At 41.3% G+C, this 25,480-nt stretch overlaps 1 protein-coding gene across 3 annotated transcripts in view; it reads left to right on the forward strand.

Moving 5' to 3' along the window:
• Positions 1–25,480, forward strand: part of ABCB1 (ATP binding cassette subfamily B member 1) — a 102,087-nt gene that overhangs the window by 13,249 nt on the left and 63,358 nt on the right. For all 3 annotated transcript variants that reach the window (XR_014067456.1, XM_081536506.1, XM_081536507.1), the window contains exons 4-5: positions 12,282–12,453; positions 23,516–23,567. Coding sequence is in view for 2 of the 3 variants with exons in the window: in XM_081536506.1 (XP_081392632.1) it covers positions 12,282–12,453; positions 23,516–23,567 (224 nt within the window). In the remaining variant the exon portion in view is untranslated. The remainder of the gene's footprint in view (positions 1–12,281; positions 12,454–23,515; positions 23,568–25,480) is intronic.

Raw genomic sequence — 25,480 nt, forward strand, 5'->3', positions numbered from 1 at the left:
GTTTTATTAAAGTATAAAAGAGATAGAAAGCTTCTGACATAGACATCAAAAGGGGGCAGAAAGAGTGCCCCCCTACTAGTCTTTAGCCGGATGTTATATCGCTACTAGCAGTCTGCTAATTAGAGAAAGGAAATGTCTCAAAACTCACAGACTGGCACCAGGCCCCTCACCCACAACATGCATTTTGAGATGACACAAGATGAGGTGTCCGGGGCCATAAAATGATTGACTTGAATCTTGAAGAAAGGCAGGTTTCCAAGCAAATACAGTCTCATTAACACAGCTTAAGAGAACATTTGCATGAGTTTGTCAGGTCTGTTCTGAGTCTTAGGCAGAACCAACTTGAAGATAGAGTCTAGGGTAAATACATAGTCCATTAACATAGCTTAAGACAAACATTTCTGTAAGAAAAACGCATTGGTTAGCTCAAGGTTTGAGAAAAGTTAAGTTCAGGTGGAGCCAGGTGTCGTCATGGCAACACAGAATTTTAAGAGAAACCTCTTTAAATTTGTATAGGGAAGGGGGAAAAAATCTAACACTTGTTTGTTTCCTCCTGCTGCTTATGAGAGAAAAAATGTCTGACACTTGCAACCTATTTCCTCCATTTGGAGACCCTTGGCCTTCCTGCCTGTTACCCTTTTCTTTTAGGAGAATTATGTTGCCTAGGGAAAGGGGCTTCATTGTTCTGTAACTGCTTCTGAGCTGGTAAGGGGTGTCATCCCTAAATTAGTGAGGCAACTACTCTCCTAACCCTCATATTGATCCAGGGGCCCCAAGTAGTAGTTGGAGGAAGCTGCCGCAGTTGCAGGAGTTTGAGCAACCATTTGTTTCTTAAAAGCCTTCATGCAACTAGAAACAAATCCGGCTACACAGTTATAGATGCAGGGAGCAAACAGCAAAAACAGAGCAATCAGAATTATTGCAATTAGGATAGTTTTCCATCATGGGAAACTAGTTAATGTGTCCCAAAGTGAGGCAGTTGAGGCTTCAGGAGTATCCATAGCCTGTATCATCTTGTTTATGTGTTTAGCAAAGTGAGTAAAATTAGTGCTCATATCAGGTATATATGTACAGCACTGGGTATGAATAATGGCACAAGTTCCTCCTTGTGCAGCTGTCAGAATATCTAAGGCCAATCTGTTTTGTAAAACCATCTTTCTGATTTGAATTTGTTCAGCATTAAGAGCTGAAATAATTTTTTGAAAATCTTGTAAAGCCTGATGAGTTTAGTCAGAGCATCCACTCGTAGCATAATATCTGTAGTTCCCAGAGAGGGAACAAATACTGTAGCCAAGTAATCATACCAGTGAAATACAGACCTTTCCCAGTGAGTTCTAAGGTGTGGTAAATTAGCAGGCTTCTCTGGAAGCTCTGAAAATATGAAGCCATGAGTAAAAGCTAGACCTAGATAGGGTGCATCTCCCTATCCAGCCAGGGGGAAGCCATGCCACATATCCAGTAGGTCCCGTTTGGAGCAAGCCAGTGTGACTGAGATATCCAGTCTCAATCAGTGCTTGGCCAGGCAAAGGGAGGACCTGAACTGGAATTGGAAAACACAGGAATGATTACATTGCATATTTCCTGAGGCAAAACCCCCAGTTGTTTCCAATCATTATAATTAAGCTGTTGGCTAACTTCTGGGGATGGCTCTATTTGTTCCCAGCATATGCAGGCACTAGATATGAGACGTCCCTTTTCAGGAGTTAGCCATATAACCTCATCCCATATTTGATGAACATCAGGTAAAAAGCCACCAGGTCTAGACCCATTTACCTTCTTATGTGCAGCAAAATAGTCATTAAACCAAGACAATGTATAATCAAAATTAAAAGTCATTATGTCCATAGTTAAAATACAAAGTGTTGCACCAGTCCATTTCAGGATTGTTAGATGTCATCAGGTTAATAAGAGGCATCACATATGATTGTTGTTGTCGAAGGTATTCGCAGACTTGGAGAAAGTCCTTTCCTTGAAGTGGAGATGCCCAGTACAGGAAGCCTTCCACTGATGAAGAGGGGAGTGCTCTGCAGACTCAGCCATTAGACTGATTGTGGAATAGAGCATAGGAGTGAGCCCAGGATAGGAAGGCATTGTCTTGAGGATCGAACAGCAGACTCAGGATTTTTGGAGTCAGCAGAAGCAGGCTCACATAGATTATCAGGCCCATCTGAAAAGTACAAAATCAGAGCATAGAAAGTAAAGACATAAAATGACATCACTTAGTTCTGGTCAGTGTGCCACCTCTTAACTTGAGTGGGGTGCACCCACGAGTCAATTCCTGGCACTTTTGACAGCTGTCAAAGAAGAAAGAATAACCTAGTAAGGGCCTTCCCAGACGGGCTCAAGGGATTGGCCCCTAGATCCCAATATTTTTATCAGGACCTTGGTTCCTGTCTCAAACAGAGGCTTGCTTGACTCAGAGGCTGGGTCAGGAGTCACCTTCTGGAGTTTCATTAATGCTTGTTGAAGAGCTGAGAGCTGAGTTACATGATTAGTTAATTCCGAGGCTTCAGGGTCTATAACAAGGTCTGTGCATAAGAAAGGCTTTCCATAAATACATTCAAAGGGAGACAGTCCCTCCTCTTTGGGGGCAGTTCGAGCCCTCATTCAAGCTGTGGGTAGAACTTTAATCCAGTTGTCCTGCGTCTCTTGAGTTAGTTTGCGCAGATGTCTCTTGATAATGTCATTAGCTTTTTCAACATTTCCTGAGGATTGGGGTCTCCAGGAACAGTGTAAGTGATATTCTATTCCTAGAGCTTTTGACACCCCCTGAGTTACAGCAGCTTTAAAGGCGGAGCCATTGTCACTCTGAAGGCTCCGTGGCAGCCCAAACCTGGGAATAATTTCATGGATTAAAATTCTTATAACCTCCTTAGCCTGTTCACTACAACAGGGAAAAGCCTTACTTCATCCAGTAAAAGTATCCACCCAAACTTGTAAGCAAGAATATCCATTTGCCTTTGGCATATGAGTAAAATCAATTTCCCAGTCCTCTCCAGGGTATTTTCCACTTTGTTGTAACCCAGATTTTGCTAGCTTTTCAGACTTTGGGTTACTTTTCTGACAAACCTCACATCTTTTGATATGTTGTTTAAAGTTTTCATTACATTTTTACCTTCAAACAAACGAGAAGCCTTCTGGTACATACTTTCGACACCTAAATGAAAACTCTGGTGTAAACCCTTAAGAATTTTCCATTGAGCATTTTCAGGAATTATTAATCATCCATCATCGAACTATAACCATCCTTTATCGGTATCTTTGCTCCTCTTTTCTCATATCTTTCTAATTCTTCCACAGTATATCGTGGTTTTTCCTGTTCTACAGGACCTGTCCAGATCAAAGGCGTCTGCATTTGAAGGGGTTTTGTAAAGTGCTGCTTTTCTGGCTTGACAGTCAGACAGCTGATTACCTTCCACTACTTTGCTCCCATCCTTGCTGTGCCCTTTGCAATGCATAACAGCTACTTCTTTAGGACAATATATAGCAGTTAAAAGTCGCTCAATCTCTCTGAAATGCTTAATAGTTTCTCCTGTTGCCATTTTAAGTTGTCTTTCTTTCTGTATTGCAGCATGAGCACAAAGTCAATTAAGCTTATTTAGAATCAGTGTAGATATTTACTCGCTGCCCTTTGCTTAACTCCGCTAGCTGAGCACTTGTTCCCCTGGGGGAGAGATTTCGCTTCTAAAACCTGTTGCCGTTACCATGGCATAACCTGCTTTACACTTCCCATCCCATACAAAAGAACTGCCATCTGTAAATATTTCTATGTCCAAATTGTCTAATGGGGTATCCATCAGATCTTCCCGAGCTGCGTAGTTTAAAGTTAGAAATCAGGAACAATTGTGATCAGGTGTTTCATTTTCCTTCTCAGGAAGGAAAGTGGCAGGATTTAAATTTCCACAAACTTTAAGCTTAGTCATTGGTCCTCCCAACAACAATGACTGATATTTAAGAAGCCTACTGTCTGTCATCCAAGTATTAACCTTAGAGTTTAAGAATACATTCCTTTAGGCTGCTGGTGAGGCCTTCAGGGTTGTGTCAAAACTCCCAAGGCCATACCTTTCCTTTCAGTGACAAATTAAATTCTGACCCTATGGGCAAGCTCAAAGTAGGAGCTTGCAGGAGAGCAGTCTGAAGAGCCTTAAAAAAGCCTTTTGAGTATCTGGAGAACAAACCACTTTGTCGGTTTGGGCTTGTTGAGTTTCAGTTATAAGTTTATATCAAGGCCGGACAAGTTCCCCATAACCCGGAATCCAAATGCGACAGTAGCCTGTGATTCCTAAAAAGCCTCTCAAATGTCTTAAAGTCATAGGTAGGGGATGATTTAGTATAGGTTTAATTTTCTCGGGGCCTATGGCCCTAGTCCCTTCTGATATGATTAGGCCCAGATATTTAACAGATTGTTGACAAAGCTGAACCTTTTCTCTTGATGCCTTTTAACCACAGCTTGCCAGAAAGTTTAAGAAATCTGAGGCTTGTGAGCAAGCTTCCTCTGTCTAAGCATGGAGCAGAATATCATCTACATATTGTAGCACCACTGCCTTGGAGCTATTAAAGTTTTGTAGATCCCATGACAGACTTTGCCCAAATAGGTGGAGGCTGTCATGAAATCCCTGGGGCAAAACTGTCCAGGTTAACTGAGAAGCTGGCTGAGTAGGGCAAATAGAAAGTGACTTTCCTCCACCAAAGGCACAGAATAGAAGGCATCTTTTAAATCAATTACTGAGAAATATTTGGCTTGTTTAGGAATTTCAGACAACAGGGTATAAGGATTAGGCACCACGATGTGTAAAGGAACTACAGCTTCATTTATTATTTGTAAATCTTAAACTGGTCTCCATTTACCATTTGGTTTCTTTATACCCTAAATAGGAGTGTTGCATGGACTGTTACAGGGAATTAATAGCCCCTGCTCCTTTAAATTCTCAATGATGGGTTTTAACCCTTCCTTAAACCTCAGATTTCAGTGGATACTGCTTTCTATGTGGAAATAAATGTGGGTCTTTGAGCTTGACAGCTACAGGAATAGCATTTTGTGCTCGACCCACAGATTTTCCTTCAGCCCAAACTTTAATTTTGTTCAATTAAAGGGAGAGAAAGGGAGGGCTCCATATTCATGAAAACAGAGGCATGGACCTTGCACAGTATATCCCCTCCCCTAAAGGGGTGAGGGAGACTCTAGCACGATGAGAAACTCCTGTGAAAATAGCCCACAGTCCCAGTTGCAGCCTAGAGGACAACTGAAATAATAACATTTGGCTCGTCCAGATAGTCCCATTGTGGAAGTGTATTGGGGAGAAAGCTGACCAGGGGCTTCAGTAAGCACAGAGTAAGTTGCCCCATTGTCCAAAAGGAAATTGACAGATTGGCCCCCCACAGTTATTAACCCAGGGTTCCTCAGGTGTAATTAGGACAGGAGCTTGTGTGGGGACCCCTGGGCACCTTCAGTCCTGGTTGTCTTGAGAGTCTGACCCCTGAAACCTAGGCCTCTGCAGTCTTTCCTCCCGTATGGTCCCTTGCAGACCAGACATGGAGCTGGGGGTAGCTTAGATGCCTGAGGGCAATCCTGCTTGAGATGCCCCTCAAGCTTGCCTGAGTCCTTCAGCAACACATCTGACAAAATGACTCTGATCCCATCTTTCTTTAGCTGTGTTATAATCCTAATCTGGTTCTATAGTGGGGACTACCCGATTCCCAGTGGGGAGGGTGGCTATCTCATCTTCGCTCTTCCCTACTGATTCATTACCAAGCCATTCATCTCCATAGGATTTTCCCCAACTTTCCCTAAAACTCGAGTTTTTGAGTCAGGAGTTAGTGTTTATCCCAGGATATACATCGCATCCTTCCAAGTAAGATCATAAAGCAGAGTAACACCCTTAAAAGCTCTAATATATTTTTCTGGGTCCTCTAAATAATCTCCCAAATCCTCCTTGATTCTTTGTATTTCTTGATAAGAAAAGGGCTTATTAACTCTCATAGACTGATTATTCCTCCTGGTGGGTGCTTCATGAAGAGGCAACAGTTTGTGCAGCTGTTCCTCAGCCTCTTGACGCATATGATCCCAGGGATAGATTGGAGAAACCTGCTTTTCTTTATCTCTTTGTCTCCTGTCCCCTTTTACCCTTAGTTTTTGCTGTCTGAGCTTTTCTTACTTCGATTGTCTGAGTTTCTATTGAACCCAGAGTAGTCTGAGGTCCTATTGAGACAGGGGTTCTTTGGACCTCTACTTGGGCAGTTTGAATCTCGGTTTGGGTTTTTACCGAGACCAAGGCAACCCTTCCTGGGGGTGGGGTTCCTTGACTTTCAGGTTGCTCAGTTTGGAGCCCTGGGTGTGGGGGCAAAGTAGGAGGACAGGAGGGAGCTGAAGGTTTCATACCCAAATCTGTACCCTTAGGACATAAGCCTGGCATGTCTTGCAGAGAGGAAAAGGGTAACACATATGCTACTTCTACCCATTTCCCTTGTTTTCTACAGAACCAGTCTAATTGTAAAACAGTATTATAATTAACTCTCCAACCGGCCACTGTTTGCCATCCTCCAGTGGGTACCATGGCCATGCAGTATCACATTGGAAGATCAGGCGTGTCTTCTTTAAGCTCTGGGGATCAAATCTATCCCAGTTTTTCAGGATACAGTTCAAAGGAGTGAGGTTGGAACTGTTAGCTCCCATCTGTAAGAGAGAAAAAAAGCGACCAGCGCCATCTTTCTCCTGGAGGCGTCCCTTCCTGCTCTAGATGGGGGTGTAGACAGACTCTTCACTGAAGCTTTTCTTACCTAGTCGGACTTGGTCTGTTCCATACCGACACAGGTGCCGTACTCGTCCCTCCTGGTTCTACCACTGAGGCGGAGTGGAGATGCACTAGGGGTAGACCTAATGGCATCCCAGACTAGTGTCCAGTTCCTCACCATTAAAACCTTGCTTGCCTCTGATGCCACCCTAGGTGTAATCAGAGTAACCTTCCAGAATGCCTCTGAATCTAAGACCACTGGGGGAAACATTCGTCTCCTGAGTGCCTGTGCACCATCCTGAGTATTTTCCTGACCACAATAAAACTGGTACAAACATAAAACCAATATGTTCCTTCCGAGCATTACCACACCAGTATGAGTGATAGCAAGAGAGATGGTGAAGGGCTGGCCAGTGAGGAAAAAGTGATTTTTGTCTTCGAGTTGTTAGGGCCAGTCCTTCCAGTTCATTCCCACAGATTCCACAGAAAGAATATCTGAGGAGTTGGGACAAAAGCCACTGGAGAGCCTTCTCTAGTCCAGTTAGAGCTAGCATTACCAAAGGAAGAAGCCTGCTGTACTTCGTATCTGAGAAACCTTTAACCTGAGAGATGCTCTTGGAGCTAGATACCATCTAGCTTCTGAACTTTTGACTCCTAGTGAGGCTATGTGCTTTCTGACTACCAATCTAAGTTTGGGACCTAAGTAACAGCACATAGTAACAGCATAGGTCACAAGTCCCTTGAAAGTCTATGATCCAACAGATTAGGTTAGTAGTTCTGATTCCCAAGAAGTTATGAAGTGGTCAAAGAGACTAGAAAGTTTGACTGAGAAAGGGGAGTTCAGTTCACACGCTTCATCCATCTGTGGCTCTTCCCTGAAGGAGACATTGGGTGCCTCTTGACATCAGCAGGTAGGTATAATCCCCCAACAGGGTTTTCTGCCATAAGCCTTATGAAGTCACCTCGGAACTGCAGATTAGGACAGAACTCTTGGTTCGCACATGTGTGTCTTCCAACCAATCTCACACACAAGCACACTGCAGAGTTAGTAAAGTACAGCAGAAAATGTGTTTGTTAGGAGAACAAAGAACTAGAGCTCCAAGCATCCTTACCTTGTCCTGAGGAATCCCAGACGAGCTCCCAAGATGAAAGGTTGTTGCTGAGCTGTGAAAGCTGGGATTCTTGGCCTCCAGAGGAGAGGAATTCAATCCGGGGCCAGTGACGAAGCTTGATTGCTCAGAGCTTTTGTGTAATAAAGTTTTATTAAAGTATAAAAGAGGTAGAGAAAACTTCTGACATAGACATCTGAAGGGGGCAGAAAGAGTGCCCCCTGCTAGTCTTTAACTGGATGTTTTATAGCTACTCAGTTCAGTTCAGTTGCTCAGTTGTGTCCAACTCTTTGCGACCCCATGAATCGCAGCACTCCAGGCCTCCCTGTCCATCACCAACTCCCGGAGTTTACCCAAACTCATGTCCATCTAGCAGTGTGCTAATTAGAGAAAGGCAATGTCTCAAAACTCAGAGACTGGCACCATGCCCCTCACCCACAACATGCATTTTGAGATGACATTGGCACAAGGTGAGTTGTCCCCGGCCATAAGATGATTGACATGAATCTTGAAGGAAGGCAGATTTCCAAGCAAATACAATCTCATTAACATACCTTAAGAGAACATTTGCATGAGTTTGTCAAGTCGGTGAACCGACTTAAAGACAGAGTCTAGTGTAAATACTTAATCCATTAACATAGCTTAAGACAAACATTTCTGTAAGAAAAACGCTTTGGTTAGCTCAAGGTTTGAGAAAAGTTAAGTTCAGGTGGAGCCAAGGTGTCATCATGGCAACAGAATTTTAAGAGAGACCTCTTTTTCAATTTGTATAGAGAAGGAGAAAAAATCTAACACTTGTTTGTTTCCTCCTGCTGCTTAAGAGAGAAAAATATGTCTGACACTTGCAGCCTATTTCCTCCATTTGGAGACCCCTGGCCTTCCTGCCTGTTACCCTTTCAAAATCTTCTTACCACATGCCCTCCAGGAATCAGTCTTGCCTCACGTCACAAATAAATATGAGGTTTTGTACTTTTTCAACTTTGTCCTCATTCTCAGACACTTGTTTGTATCTGTGCTCACTTTTAGCTCATTCCTTTCTAGCCTGAGATGAAGAGATATACCTTTCTCTATTGGAGAACCTTTTCTCCTTTTAGAAAGTTTTATTTTGATTTTTCAGCCACGTAGAAAGGTGGAATAGAAAGTGCATACTCATATAACCATTGTCTATAACTAGTAGTTGTTAACATTTTTTACAAACATTTCACCTGGAATTATAGATATCATGATATTTTCTAAGTACCTCCGTTTCTGTCTCTTAAAAATTTTCCTACCAAACATTTTCCTCTAAAACATAATACAGGATTATATTTAACAAAATGAATGTTAATTCCTCAGTATTATCTAATAGCTCATATTTGAACTTTCACAATTAGCTCCCCTAAGTGTCTCTTACAGTTGATTTGTTCTGTTTTCTTCTCTTTTTAAATAACATTGACCTGTTGAAAATATGGTACCAATTTTCCTATAGAATGCTTCACCCTCTGGACAGTTTTTATTACTTTGTTCTGGTGTCATTTAACTTCTTATTCCACATCTTGCATTTCTTATATGCTAAAAAAAGTAAAAGTCTTTCAGTTATCTCCAACTCTTTTGTAACCTCATAGACTATAGCCCACCAGGCTCTTCTATCCATGGGATTTCTCAGGGAAGAATACTGTAGTGGGTTGCCATTTCCTTCTTCAGAGGATCTTCCAGACCCAGGGATCGAACCCGGGTCTCCTGAAGCGTAGCCAGATTCTTTACCATCAAAACCACCAGAGAAGCCCTATATACTGAGAGTTAAGTCTAAAGATTTTAATGCATTCCTATTAAATATTTTTGGTAAAAAAATTGCATAGGGGATGCTGTGTACTTCATGTCTCATCACACCTGGAAACATCAAATATCAGTGTATTCTACTTTTTTATGGTACCGAGTTTGATCGCTTGGTAAAGGTGATGACAGATTGGATTCCTCCATTGTGGAAGGAGCTCTACCCGCTTGCAGATATGAGGGGTCTTGGGGCATCAAGGAATATATCTTGTCTCTCCTGTTATCGTGCCTGCTGATGATACCTCACTCCAGCTTCTCAAAATAGTTATTTCTCTTATTTTCTAGGACATTTTCGTATCTCACACACAGAAAATCCCTGTATTTTCACCAATGCTGTCTTTGACTCATTTACCTATAAACCTGTAGAAGATTTCTTTAAATAGTTATCCCTTGGCATTACAACCCTCTCTAGTAACCATCATCTCTCTTGCTTTAGTCTTAAGGTCATAAAAGAATGATCTACATGCTATCTACATTATTTGGTCTCCAAATTATTCTTAATCACACTTATTATTTCTTGCTAGACTACTGGACCGCCAGGGAAGTCCCCCTCCTTGCTTTTCAACCCATGGTAAACTTTCGAATCTGGGAGGAAGCATCACCTTCTTTATGAAGCTTTTCCACAAAGGACGGAATGACCCATTCTCTCCAGTTTGTGTCTTCTCTACTCTGTATACCACGCTGTCAAGGAAGCAGAATATATATTGAATATCCTCTTTTTTTTATTTGTATTGTATTTTCGGTATTTATTACTGGATTTCTTCAGTCATTGAATGGCATTTAGTAAATGTTTATATTCATGGTCCGCTTACTTTTATTCCAGCCAGTGATTAGTTTTTGAGGTAGACAGTACTTTGGGAGTGGTGATGAAGGAAATCCTTGTATATCAATTATCTTTTCTTCCTTTATCGAGGAATTAGATACTTTTCCACTTTATAGTTTCTAATAGAAGGTAAATCTGCCTGCCAATGCAGGAGATGTGAGTTCAACCCCTGGGTCAGGAAGATCCTCCCATATGGGAGAAGTATTAATTGCTTCCCAGGTGGGCCTGTCACAGCCCCAAGCCCACTCCCCTTACTGTGTCCTCTTCTCATCAGGTTTGTGGCTCAAGAGCTCACTCTTTCTTTCTTGTGATTTGCCTGCAATTAAAGAGTTTGTGCAGATCTGCTCTGGTCTTTGGGAAGCATGTATCTAACTCATTGCTTTCCCTTTCCTTCTCATTATGGAGACCTAATTGGTTTCCCAGGTGGTTCAGTGGTAAATGATCTGCCTGCTGATGCAGGAGAGGCGGGTTTGATTCCTCTGTTGGGAAGATCCCCTGTAGGAGGAAATGGCCACCCACTCCAGTGTTCTTGCTTGAAGAATTCCATGGACAGAGGAGCCTCATGGGCTACAGTCCATGGAGTCACAAAGAATCAAACATGACTGAGAATGCATGCAGGCATGGAGGCCTAATTACATTAATATCACTTAACATGTATGCTAGTGCTGTTAGGCAGCAGATATTTGACCCAAGCCACTTTCTGAAAGCAGCAAAACATGTTTCCTCAATGGTGTCCTCAGAGGGACCTTTGGCAATCATGATGTTTTTAACCAAGAAAAATCTTGAGCTGGAAAGTGGCTTCCACTCTTGGGAATCAGAGTCACAAATACTATATTTCTTATATTGAGCCATTATAGATCTCTGTAATGTTCCGGAATGTCCTGTGCATCTCATGAAGCTCTTGTATGTAAGAGAAGGAGGAAGATGAAATCAGGCATGTTCAAGGTGGTATGGCTGTAAATTGGTACAGCCAGCATGGAAAACAGTATAGAGGTTCCTCAAAAAAATAAAAATAGAACCACACTTCTACTCTTGGGTATAGATCCGAAGAAAATGAAAACATTAATTTAAAAAGATCTCTGCACCCCAGTGTTCTTAATAACATTATTTACAAATGTGGAAGCAACTTAATTGTCCATCGACAGATGGATAAAGAAGATGTGATGTACACACACATATACATACAATGGAATACTATTCAGCCACAGAAACAATAAAGTTATGCCTTTTGCAACAACATGAGTGGACCTAGAGTGTATTATGCTTAGTGAAATAAATCAAAGAAAGACCACTGTATGTTATCATATGTGTAATCTAAAATAAATGAATATAACAACAGAAACAGAGTCACAGATACAGAGATCAAGAGTATTATCTGTGGGGAAAGGGAAGGTAGGAGGGATAAGGCAGGGGTAGGGATTAAGAGGTATAAACCAACTGTATAAAATAAATAAGCTACAAGGATGTATTGTACAGCATAAGGAATATAGCCATTATTTTATAATAACTTCAGAGTCTAATCCATTAAATTATTGAGTAACTGTTGTACACCTGAAGCTAATATATTGTAAATCAACTACAGTTTAATTTTTTATAAAGTGGATAGACTGAGTCCAATATAAAGAAGGTCAAAACTCAAAAAAAAAAAGAAGCAAATGCCTGTTTCTCTTAGATTATTAGGCCAAGGTGGTTGCAATAGTAGTCTGAGAGCTAACTATTTAGATTTTGGATACATTGGGAAAGTAGAGTTAACCATCCATGACATCATGCTAATTGTTCCTATTGTCTGTATTTCTCCTTTTTTAGTTTCGCTATTCAAATTGGCTCGATAGGTTGTATATGGTGCTGGGGACTTTGGCCGCCATCATCCACGGAGCTGGACTCCCCCTCATGATGCTGGTGTTTGGAGACATGACAGATAGCTTTGCAGGTGCTGGAAATTTCGAAAACATAACTTTTCCAAACATGACTAATGAAAGTAAGTGTTGTTTGTGGTACTGATTTTTTTGAAAGCTTGATGAAAAATCATTGACTCTCAGTGAAGTTTGTGCAGTCCTCACTAAGTATGCATTAGTGTGTTTAGTGCTGCGGGTGATGGAGGGGTCTGAGCTATAGTTCATATCTGTAATGAATTGGAGAAGATAATATTCACAGTCATTAGAACATACAGTGAAAGTGCTGATAGAGATAGGAAAAGAGAGAGCTCTATGAAGTCAGAAATATCCCAGGCAGTTTCAGGAAAAGGTATTGGAACCTAATCTGGTATTTTGAGTATTAAGTAGGAATCAGTTATGCAGTTCCCTGACATATTGATTATGGGTACAAGAGACAGGAATCCAAGATGATTCTAAAGTTTTTAGTCTGAGAAACTGCATCAGCTGGATGCAGTTACTGTCAATTGAGATGAGGAAGATAGAGGGAGATCAGTTTTGGCAGTAAATACCAGAAATTTAATTTTGGGCATCGTCACAGGTTGGGCTTTTTGGAAACATGAAAATGGAGAAATGGGGACAAGAGAAGCTGTGTGTATGTTCAGGATGGGAGAATAACAGCTTGTTTGTATGCTAATAGAAATTATCCAAGATAGAAGAGAAAGTGATGCTTTGGGAGAGAGGAGAGAGAGTCGTTTGAGTGCTGTCCTTGAGAAAGGAAGAAAACTTAACCTTAAGAGAAAATACTTGCTTGAAGTACAGGCATGAATAGTTCACCAGCAATAACGGGTGAGGAGACAGAGTATTTGACTGTAAGTGCCCAAAGGTTGGTATATTTGGACATGAGGACTTGCAGAACTTGTCTTCTCAGTCAGATAGGAAGCAAGACATTTGGCTGATCAAGAAAGGAAACCTAAAATGAGTTCTGGGAATTCCCTGGCCATCTAGTGGTTAGGACTCCACACTCTCTCTGCTGAGGGCCCAGATTTAATCCTTGGCCTGGGAACTAAAAAAATCTCCTAAACTGCAGGGCATGGCCGAAAAAAAAACTAAAACAAGTTTCTTGGCAGAGTGAGAAAGTGAGTGGACTAGGGTGTCACATACTTTCATATCCTTGAACTTGATTGAGGAGAAACTGGTTCATAACTGTGAGCTCCCAAGTCACCTTTGGTCAAGTGTACATTGATTTTGACTAAACTGCACAAAGACTCACAGCCTGATGTGCACTCAAGTCATGGAAACCTTGAAGAGGCCTGTTTGTGCACTCCAGGATTTAGTGACATAGATTTTGCAGGACCTGTAAGTCTGTAATGATTGTTGTGAATCCTTTCCCCCAGAAATAAGCACGTAGATATGCATGCCATTTGGGGGTCTTTATGGATCCTCTGATACCTATCTGTGGATCCTAGGAACTTTTTTGTGTGTGTGTGTGTGATCCTGAAGAGCACATTCTTTACCCTGCGGCAGGACTACTTCAAATTATGTGAATGCCAGTAATGAGGTTGGCTAGAGAATCTTATTGTGTGTCTGAGCTCTAAAATTCTCATGTGTTTTTTAAGCCCCTTCAAAGGGACCGGCCAGAAGATGTTGCACCACATTTGGACTGGTACCATTCTTTCATACCAGTCATCAATAGGAAATGTTTAGGGCTTTCTGTGTTGATTGGTTCCCAGGGATGCTGTAATTTAGCAATATTCTTTGGAGTTGTGTTACCACCTTACAATGCAAGAATCTTTCAGTGCTCTGTGGTAGCTCAGCTGACTTTATATGTACATCTGTGACCCATTTTGATCTTACTCATTTTTTAATTAAGTCCAGACACACACATTGATCTAACTGTGGGAGGTGTTCTACTTACCACGCTGTGCACCTGCATGGACTCCATGGAGGGCCAGTGCTGAACTCAGCTGTGTTAATCAGGAAGTATTGGGCTGTTAACACAACTGTTGAAGATTGGCCCAGCTTGTCTTGGCTTTACCTGGTCCATATTTACATGTGGGATGGACGGTAACCTGACTTAGTTACCTAGTAGCATATATAAGTTCTCAAAAATGGTCCAGCTGTGGAGACTTGCACCTCCTCGGCATGCATCTTCATAGATGTTCGGGTCACAGACTTTCTACCTGGGGATGTAGTTTATGTTGCATTCCTTGCCAGTCCTTCCCATTCAGCTCCCTCTTCCAGTCTTTGGGAAATTTAGAGAAATATTTGGACGTTTAGTCTCTGTCTCTGCTACTTTCTTAAGAGATACTGTATTCAGTAGTTAAAGTGCTGGCTCTGGAGCATAGGACTGCCTGGCTCTGAAACTCCACCTTTGTCACTTTTTACTGAAGAAGATTGGGGGATTATTTTCATACTTTAATTTCTTCATCTTTGGAACAGTTAGATAGCAGTAGAACCTACTTCATAGAATGATTGTGAGAATTAAATTGATTCCTCACTTAAGGCTCACAGAACAGGATTTAGTCATAAAAAAGTGCTCAATAATTGTTAATATTTGTTATAATTATCAACAAGAAGCTCATGCTTCCATGTTCCTCGCAAATGAACCTTCATAACTTGCAATGATATGGTTCCTTATCTCATTTCATCTTTTCAGAACTCTGTGATACTAACTCAGTTTTTATAGTTGTTAAAGGCATACTGCAAGTCACTCAGCACCTGTTATAAATGTGAAGTCATCCTTTTCAGGTGTATTTCCTTAGTAACTATGGATTGCTAGCCATGCCTTTCAAGGAAGGCAAGGGCCTCAAACTATGGCCCGTGGGCCATATCTGGCCTATTGCCTCTTTTTATGCCATCTGTGAGCTTAGAATGATTTTTGCATTTTTAAATCACTGGGAAAAAATGAAAGAAAAATATTTTGTGACACATTATAAAATGATATGAAGTTGAAATTTCAGTAGCTCTACATAAAGTTCTAGTGGAACATAGACAGCCACTTGTTTGCATATTATCTGTGGCTCCTTTCATGGAAGCCACAGACATTATTATACTATTTATGGCTACTCCCTTTAGAGGAGTTTAGGATGGAGATCAGAAATGAGGCACTGTGTGCTCTGGAGAACTGGTAGAACAGGTCTTCAGATGGATGTTTTCAGGGTTTGATCTTAGGAGCCCAGTTCTTGCATCTCGTCATATCTAGAAAAGCACTTCTTTCCTTCATGGTGACATTAGTCTCTCTTGACTAGCAGAAAACCTTTGCAAAGATAAATGCTTGATTGCATGAACTCCCCGTTTACCAAAATTGAATATATACTGTCCTTCCCTTGCCACTTCTTTGGAGCAGTTTCTCAGAGCTATCTGAGATGCTATCTCCCAGACTATAGCCCTCATTTTGCCTAAAATAAAACTTAGTTCACAACTCTCTCGTGCATTTTTTTAAAAAGTACACAGAGTACTCTATGTACCAGCAATAGTATGTGTCCTAAAGAAGCATTTCCAGCCCCCAGGAAACTTGGTATAATGGGTGGAATGGACAGGGAGGCAACCAGTGCAGTTGGATATGAGTAGTGCTATGATACAGAGATGCACAAACTACTTGGGAAGGAAAGGATGGATGTTTGGCTCCATCTGGGAATCATGGGAGGCTTCCAAGAGGAGGTGATAACCAAGTTTGGTCAGATGGTATCTCTCTCGTTCACAGAGTAGACATGTTCTGTGTAACAAGTGAAAACATTTAAAAACAAATGTTAAATAAAAAACAAAGCTAATACTTTTCTCTCACCACTACTCCTGATTGCCTCTCCCCTGTCATATATCCTTCTGTGTCTTTATGATTTATCTCTGCAGTAATTTTTACCCTAGGACAGTCAGTATCCTGTTATAAACCTGTTTGCAGATTCAGACTTCCAAATGTCCTGAAAATTGCCTGGATGGGAAGGATTTCAAAGGTTTTGATGTTGGTCCTGGAGACGAGGGCAAGCAAGCTTTCTGATGCTTCTGGTGGGAGAGTCAGCCTTCTGGGACCCCAGACACTCTCAGACCTTTCTTCTTGTCCTTCTCCAGGTAGAACCTTGTGACTTCTTCATGGGGTCAGACTAGGTACCAGAGCCTCCTTGTTGGATGGGAAGTATTCCTTGCTTAAGGAAGCTTGGATTTGCTAAGGCTCTTGAAAGTCTGGGAGTTTTACAGTAAACATAGGCTTTAACTAGACAGTTGTAAAAACTTTTGAGCGAGCGTGTCCTTCTCTGCTGCTCTAATAGACCCCTTATAAATAGCTTTCTCTTCTCATAACACCTTTCTCTAATTATCAGACAGCAGCCTTTGTCCTGCTTTTTGTTGTGAACCTGATTTCCTGATATCCTACTCCCTTGTATCTCCTTCTTGTTAGATTTTGCCTTTGCTTTAAAATCTCTGTTGACTTGGGCCTTGCGAACTCTGGTCCACTCGTGTGAACAGAGCTTAACCAGTGCTGAAGTTCTGTAGTATCCTGTGAGTTCTCATCTTCCTCATGAGACTATGCACTGCCTGAAAATGAGCCTGAATAAAGGTGATTGTCATTTTTAGACATGTTGTGTTAAAGGTGACAGGTTGGGTACAAGTGTAAACGATATCCAGGCAGTTGAAGCTAAGAGACTGAATTGACATCAAGAGTAGGCCTAGAGATTTGGCATCACTTGAGTTGAAGGGATGATAAATTTCCTGGGCCAAGATTTATGGGGCATTTAATATATTCTGGGCACTCTTCTTGGTGCTTTATGTGTATTAATGCCTTTATTTCTTCATGGGCATGAGGTTGATACTGTTATGATCTATACATTACAGACGAGGAAACTAGGGCTCAGAGAGTTGAGTATATTTAATTGACTGAGGTTATAGAATTACTCACTATTTGAACCCATGCAGACCAGCCCCAAGTCCAAGGAATCAGGTAGACAGAGGGAGACCCAGAAAGGAAGACTGGGGATTACATGTTAATCCAGAAATGAAAGTACGTGGGAGAGGCCTGCCATGTCTCACGGTGTGAACGTCACCCAGAGGTACCCTTAAAATAAACTCTTGATTATTTGTCTGTAGTGGTTCAATGGATGGTACATGGATGACTTTTCTTTTTCTCCATAACTATATCTTGGTTGGTTGTGTTTAGTCTCCTACCAGACTGTGGGCTGAGGAAGGGAGAATAGGAGACACACAGCTTCTAAGACAAGTTAATAATTCAGGGAAAAAGGAAAAAAAAAGTAGAAATAACTTACTTTTCTATTTATCTTTTACCATTTCTACTCTTACCTCACTAAAACTCATATGAGGAACATGAAAACTATTTGTGAAATGCCAATAATCAAAATAATATCTATACCCTGCTGCTTAAACTATGAACATGTAAAGAATATGCAGATCTTGAGTGTGTGTCCTTGGTGTTGAAAACATAGAAAACACTGCCGTCAGTGTCCTCAAGGCCAGCATGATGAGTATGCTTCCGACTAGAATGATATTTCATTGCTAAGTACTTCGTAAAAATTTCCATGATGGTTGTTTTTTTTTATTTGCTCAAGGATTTTCTCTGCTCCCAACTATTTCATTGGAAAAATTCTTAGAGATAAATTTCTGGAAAAATCAAATACCAAATAATGGCAAAATGTTTTGCAATATATTGTTTAGTGTGGGAGTTTATTTTTTAAGTTTGAGTAAAAACTTAAAATATGTCTAACTTTTCTAGAATAGTAGTAGTAGTGTAGAATAGTCAAATTTTTTTTTGTTACTATGGGGGAGATGCTTTTTTAAAAAGTAGGTTAGTTACAATGTAAACTCTGTAATATATTATAAAAAAGCAGCAAAAAATGAAAATAGATAATACCTGACCCATTCTAGGTGCTTAAGAAGTGAGATGAATAAATGAGAGACCAAATCACAGAATTTTATAGGTGAAAAAGAGCCCAGAGAATCATCTGGCCCAAACCCATAATTTTATAGATGTAGACACCAGTGCTCAGGAAGTTGAGCCAACATGGCCAGAATGGAATTGCTTGCTAGTGGGCATTGCTGAATTCCTGGGCCAGGAATCCTGCCTTTTATTCTGGTATTTTCCCCACTCTATTGGTGGTTTCAAATTCTGCCTAAAATTGAAGCAAATGCTTCAAACCCAACTTTCATTTGGTCTTTTCTCTCCCTACGATGCCATCCTGTGGACTTCCATATTAGTATATCAGGCAGGGCAGCCCCGAGGTACCTCTCTTCAGGCCAGGAGTGACTCTGGCTCCCAGAGTCACCTCGGTCACCTGCAATGAGCCCAGCCACCCTGAGTGGCAGGCAAGTGCCAGAGGGGAGTGATCATCTAAGCAGAAGGTCCAAGTTCCTCTTGCTTGTGTCTGATGGAGCTTCCTGCGCAAGATGACGGGAAAAATTGAGTCATAGCATTCTTGAGCTAGAACGGACCTGACAGGCCATTGAAGGCAGTGGTTTACTCATGTCTTTAATCAGAGAATCCTCCTGTGTGAATGATGTCTGTCATAGATGCTGCCTGGGGAGAACAGCTCAAAGAGAGGCTTCCTTGGTTGAAAGTGGTGGAGGGGAGGATCTCTGCTAATTGTCTCTCCGACCACCTGGCAGCAGTGCTGGAGTCGCTGCATATGTTGCCGCCACATATGTCCTGGATGCAGCCTGTGCCGAGTCATCCTTTTTCTTCCCAATTCCTCTCTGTGCTTCCACTCACCCCCGCCCACTAGTATCCAGTTCTCCACACACTTGCAGGATGAGCTTTAAAAAATTTTTTTGAAAAAATTTGTTTGGCGGTTCTGGATTTTAGTTGCAACATGCTAACTCTTAGTTGCTGCATGTGAGAACTAGTTCCTTGACCAGGGATTGAACCCAGGCTTCCTGCCTTGGGATTGCTGAGCCTTAACCACTGGACCACCAGGAAAGTCCCTAAGAATGAGCTTTTACAAACATATGACAGGTCACATCTGTCCTCGATGGTTTTCCATAGGCTGGAATAAATAGGTCTTCCATTGGCCTACCTGGCCCACCTGATCTGCCTCCTCCTGCCTCGTCAGTCTCATTGCTTATTGCTTTCTGAGTACAACCAACCCACAGTGACCTTCTCACTGTTTATTCCTCCCTGGCTAGGGGCCATGTAGAACCTGCCCCAGCTTCTTATCATTCATTTCTCCCTCAGAAAGACCTTTGTCCCTAGTCCACTCCAAAGTTACTGTAGCATCACTGCTTTATTTCCCTTTTATGAGTTATTACACTTATCTTGTTGATTTATTGATTTACTTGTTTATTCAGTTCAGTTCAGTCACACAATCATGTCTGACTGTTTGAGACCCCCATGGACTGCAGCATGCCAGGCTATGACAGCTTCTCAAATGGGAAGAAAGGTATAACAGAAAAAAAGTTCCTATCTTAAGTTAACTGTCTTAATATTTCAGCAGTGGTACCCATTCACATGAAGTTTGGGGTCTGATAGTGAAAGGAATTCCTACTTGCACAGAAATCCAGTGAGATTAGAAAAAGTGGCACTCTCCTTGTAGGTTGTGTCCACAGTATCTAGAACAGTGCCTGATGTGCAATATGGTTTGAAAACCACCTTTATAATATAATCTAATTTTACCAGTTAGGAAGTCAAAATGTATCCATGTCACATACTTGTTATTTGTACTGTTATTAAGTGTTCAGTAGTTAAAACTACTAAACTTATTGAGATATTTGGGTCAGATAAAAATGTAATTAAATGTGATTCCAAAATGGTATGAAGTCTTTAGTTGTGGTGCTGGACACTGTTTGGTGGTTTAGTCATTAAGTCGTGTCTGACTCTTGTAACCCTAACCCCACGGACTGTAGCCTGCCAGGCTCCTTTGTCCATGGGATTTCCCAGACAAGAATACTGGAGTAGGTTGCCATTTCCTTCTCCAGGGGAACTTCCTGACCCAGGAATCGAACCTTAGTCTCCCGCAGGTGGTCTTCTGCATTGCAGGCAGAAGGCTGTTTGGTTGTAGGTTTCTTTGCAGTCTTGCTTGGTTTTAGAAAAGGCCTTCCTTACTCCAGGTAGTAAGGTGGTGGTCTGCTGTATCTCTGTTTAACCCTACAATATGCAAGACACATGTACAAAATAGAATGATTGTTGGAATATTCTTATAAATGGTCTGCGTGTTGCTGGCTCTGTGAAATCTTTGATCGTCTTTGGAACATGCTCAGGTACAGCAGACAGAGCAGCAGGGTGTGCACCAAGGGTACAAAGACAAATGACATAGTCGTGTTCTCTAGGCGCTCACACCAGTGGAAATGGGAGGAGGAGATGGATATGAACCATGGCGTGTCGTCTGTTCTAGGCTTGACTTAGTCAGTTGAATCGTGTGTCAATTACTCTGGAACCCTGTGAGTCACCATGCTAGAGATAAGCCACTTGGGAAGAGGTCATACTGAGCTCATGCATGAAGGACCAGTCTTTTCCAGGAGGAAGACTAGGAAAAACCAGTCCAGGTAGAAAGAGGAGAATGAATAAAGCCTTAGAGGAGGAAAACTGTCAGCACTTCTCCCCTCCATCTCATCTCAGTTTGTGGAAAGTAGCTTTTAGTCTAAAAGGACAGAGCTTAGTCTCATGAAATTTAAGCAACATCTTTTGTCGTGCCCAGTTTCCTCTCCAATCCCAAGGGCAAAGGCTTCAGGAACATGATGATCAAGCAGACTTGGGCACTCTTTCCTTTTATGCTGTGGTATCCTCGCCCCCTACCCCCAACCCAAGATGGTGACTGCACAGTGCCCTAGCTACTGGGATGAGGCGAAAGGGTGGGGATAAAAAAAAAAATCTGGAAAGTCGTGTGGCTTATTGTGGTAAGATTGCAAAGGGACTAATAGGGGATGTTATGGCTCTTGGACTTTGTCCTTTATTCAGTGGACTGTCATTTAAGGTTATTAACAGAGGCAATATAATTATATTTTTTGTTCCCACAAAGAAGGTCCGGTGGCAAGATAAAGACTTGATGGGATTAGAAAAGCCAGTTAGGAAGCTCTTGTTAGAGCAGATGTAAGAGGTGATGGGGACCTGAACCAGAGATTGGCTGTGAGGAAGGAGAGGATTTGAGTGGCTCCCAGGCAGATGCAGGAGTCCCTGAAGCTGCACAAGTGGTAGAGGCCACCCTGGGAGTGAGTGTAAAATTCTGAGAGGCAGCAGCATGAAGGGAGGAGAGGGCATGAGGAACCGGTGGATAAGGCTAAGAGAGAGGGATCAGAGTTATGGGAGGACGGGGAGAATGAGGTTCTGGAAGCCAGAGGAGAAAGTGGTCAAGAACCTAAGCAGGTATTTTATTGAAATAAAAGCTACACTTAAATATTTGACTTTTCTTGTTGGGGAGGGATTAATTAGGAGGTTGGGATTACCATGTGTGCACTACTGTATATAAAATAGGTAACCAACAAGGATCTACTGTGTAGCACAGGGAACTCTACTCAATATGTTGGAGAATCTGAAGAAAAGTATATATAGGTACATATATATACACACATATATATATATGTACACTCATATACACATAATGTCTACTAGTTTTTATTTACGATACCTGGGGAGCCTAGATGATCTTTTCAACCATGTATCCACCTCCGTCCATCCACACAACACACCCATACTCCTGCCAACACAGCTTACTCATTCTTCACACATGCAATGTTGTTCTCTTTGCCAGAAAAACTTTTTCTCTTCTTTCCCATACCTGTCAAGAGCATACTCACCTGAACTAGGCCCTCTTATGCTGCATTGTAACTTTTGAAATGACTACAAGATTTAAGTGTTCTTCTCCCTGCATTGATCCAGCCATTTGATTATGATAATGTATCCTACAAAAATATTCACCATATATAACATATGTGGACAGGTATGTTTAATGCAGCATTGCATGTAACAGTAAGACTGGAAGCAACTGAAAGAGATGCAACTTTGAAAAAACAAAGATACACATATATACACACATGTGAAAGTCACTCAGTTGTGTCTGACTCTTTGCAACCCCATGGACTATAACCTGCCAGTCTCCTCTTTCCATGGAATTCTCCAGACCAGAATACTGGAGTGGGTAGCCGTCCCCTTCTCCAGGGGATCATCCCAACCCAGGGATCAAACGCAAGTCTCCCACATTGCAGGCATATTCATTACTAACTGAGCCACTGAGGAGGCCCCATATACACACATACTGACATGGAAAATTGGCCACTGAATGTGAACTGTGATTCTGTCTTTTAAAATAAGCACGTATGTGTATACTTGCATATAGAAAATAAAATCTGAAAAAAAATTCACACCAGAATATGAACAGTGGCTAGTGCATGCACGCATATGTGTGAGTGTGTGTGTGTGTGTGTGTGTGTATGTTTGGAGGGAGGTGTTAGAGTTTTAATGTACCTTGTCCTAAAATGTTAACATTTGCTAATGCTGCATAATGAGCTCACTGGTGTTTATTACATTCTTCTTTGTATCTTACATTTTTAAAATAAAAACTGAAGAAATGTGGTGTTCAGTTTGAAATACTAAATGGTTTAGGGTCAAGTCTACACTGATATTCATCAGGACAAAGCCCGCAGAAAAGATTTTTCTCCATGTCATCTTGGAGTGGTATTTCATAAAACGTTTTAATCCAGGGACACTAGTATCTCTGCTGACAGACTCTTTCTTAATCAATGCAGCTTTCTTCTTGCAAATAAGCCTCACTGAATTTATTGTGTGTGTGGTTGCACACAGCCAGTAGTAAAGGATTTGCACAGATGCCCTGATGCTGATAGATAATTGCGATTAAATTAGTTTGACCTATTTTTGTGTAAGTTGTTAAGTGACACAAGTTTGATTCATTTTTATATGCTTATCTTTCTCAAATTTCCTCATTTGTCTGTATCGGGTCTTAGTTGAGGCATGTGGGATTTTTTGGAGGATGCGTGGGCTCTTCCTGTTGGGGCATGTGGGCTTCTCCAGTTGTGGCATGCATGCTCCAGAGCGTGAGGGCTTAGTTGTTATGCACAGCATATGGGATCTTAGTTCCTTGACCAGGGATTGAACCCACCTCCCCTGCATTGGAAGGCAGATTATTAATACTGGACTATGGAGGATGTTCTATTTATATGCATATTTTTAATGGAAAATAAAGAGACATAACAGTGTATGTTTGTTTTGCGGTGAACTAGGTATTATAGACCAAACAGAGTATGGCAAGAAGCTGGAGAAGGAAATGACCACGTAAGTAGACATTTTTCTACTATTGCTAAGCCTTTCGTTTTAATCCAATTGTGATACAGTTTAAAATTTTGCACTATTATAATAAAGATTCCAAATTTTGAGGGGAGCAACATCCTTGTTAGTTTTTTAGGAGGATACAATATACATTTCTTTCTTAAAAGAATTTGCTGCATAAGACACTCTAAAGTGAAGGTTAAGCCTTTATCAGACTGATGTATGCATTGGTAAATATAGAATATCATCTGTAGGGAAATTAGAGGGGTTCAAAGTGAGCTTATTTAAAATGCAGTTAAGAATCACATTATTTGCAATGGCTTTGTACTATTAGTTTGCTTCTTGGATAGCTTTAGTCATGATATAATGAGATCAGTTTACAGGATTTTTTTAAATATAGCATCTTATTCTGAACAATGAAACAAGGCTTTCCAGAATATAGTCCTTTTAACCTTAACTTGCTTTGGAAGCTTTCATTAATGATTTACTTACCTTGAAGTTTGCTCTCAGAACAGCTTATAAAACATGTCCAAAGGCATGAGTTGGTGATTCAGAAGAAAACGATTGCACATTATCCTGTAAGTACTCTAGTAGGTTTGAAGAAAATGGACATATTTGACCATATTTTGAAAGTTGAGAAGCAAACACCTCCAGAGACTCTTATGGAGAGGCACTTTTTTAGTATTGATGAAAAATAGTGTCTTATAATCATCTTGAAAGTGAAAGTTGCTCAGTCATGTCCAACTCTTTGCGACCCCATGTACTGTAACTTGCCAGGCTCCTCTGTCCATGGAATGGGTAGTTGCTACCTTCTCCAGGGAATCTTCCCAATCCAGGGATCAAACCCAGGTCTCTCGCATAGCAGGTGGATTCTTTACCATTTGAACTGTCCGGGGAGCCCATAATCATCTTTTAAATGCTTAAATACAGGTATTTTTTTCTGAGTAAACATAGACTAGTGGCTTACAATACATTAGCTCATTTTCAAAGCACATGTTCCACTTGTTAAATGAGGTTTCTTTTTAGCTATCTCTTGCTGTATCATTAACACTTGGATAATAAATATTGAGTTATCTATTAAATAAAATTTAGTATTCTAATTCTATCTTCCCTGATAAATACATTGTACATTACCAGGTATAACTTGGGGAAGATACGTTTACATCAGGCTATGAGCATCGACATGAGCGACTCTCTGGTTGTTACAGCACCATTTTTATAGTTTCTGCATGACTCATACAAGTTGTTTCTTTGAGGGTGGCAAGTTGTGAACTTTTAAAAGTGGGAATATTGGAATCCTGTATTTCATTTTTGTTTGGTTTTTAAAAAAAAAAAACAACAGGAATTTATTGTCTCCCTTCTGGAGGCTGGAAGTCTGAGATCAGGGTGCCAGCACAGTTGGGTTTTGGTGAGGGCTCTCTGCCTGGCTTGCAGATGGTGTCTTCTTGCTGTGTGCTCACATGGCTTTCCTTGGCACATACCTGGTCCTAAAGTTGCCACACAGACATTGATTTAGGGGAAGAGTCCTGGTGGCCACCAAGACAAAGTGTCTGACTGAGAAACCCCAGCTGGTGCCCGGACTGTGTCATGGGGACTGGCTTTGCTCTGGCCCTCAGCTCCATGGTCTAATCTGTGAGATAATGTCTCTTGAGGCCACACTGTGGAGTGGGGTGAGCAGTGGTGGAGGAGTCAGGAGATCAGACTGTCCCACTGAATTTCAGTTTCATCACCAGTCAACTAAATTCATGTTCTTCGTGTCGGTGATGCCATCCAAACGTCTCATCCTCTGTCATCCCCTTCTCCCGCCTTCAATCTTTCCCAGCATCAGGGTCTTTTCCAGTGAGTCAGTTCTTCACATCAGGTGGCCAAAGTATTGGAGTTTCAGCTTCAGCATCAGTTCTTAGGCTCACACAGATCCA

This window comes from Giraffa tippelskirchi, chromosome 10 (assembly GCF_054371585.1).
Source record: "Giraffa tippelskirchi isolate mGirTip1 chromosome 10, T2T-mGirTip1v1.2.pri, whole genome shotgun sequence".
In the NCBI taxonomy this organism is placed as follows: domain Eukaryota; kingdom Metazoa; phylum Chordata; class Mammalia; order Artiodactyla; family Giraffidae; genus Giraffa; species Giraffa tippelskirchi.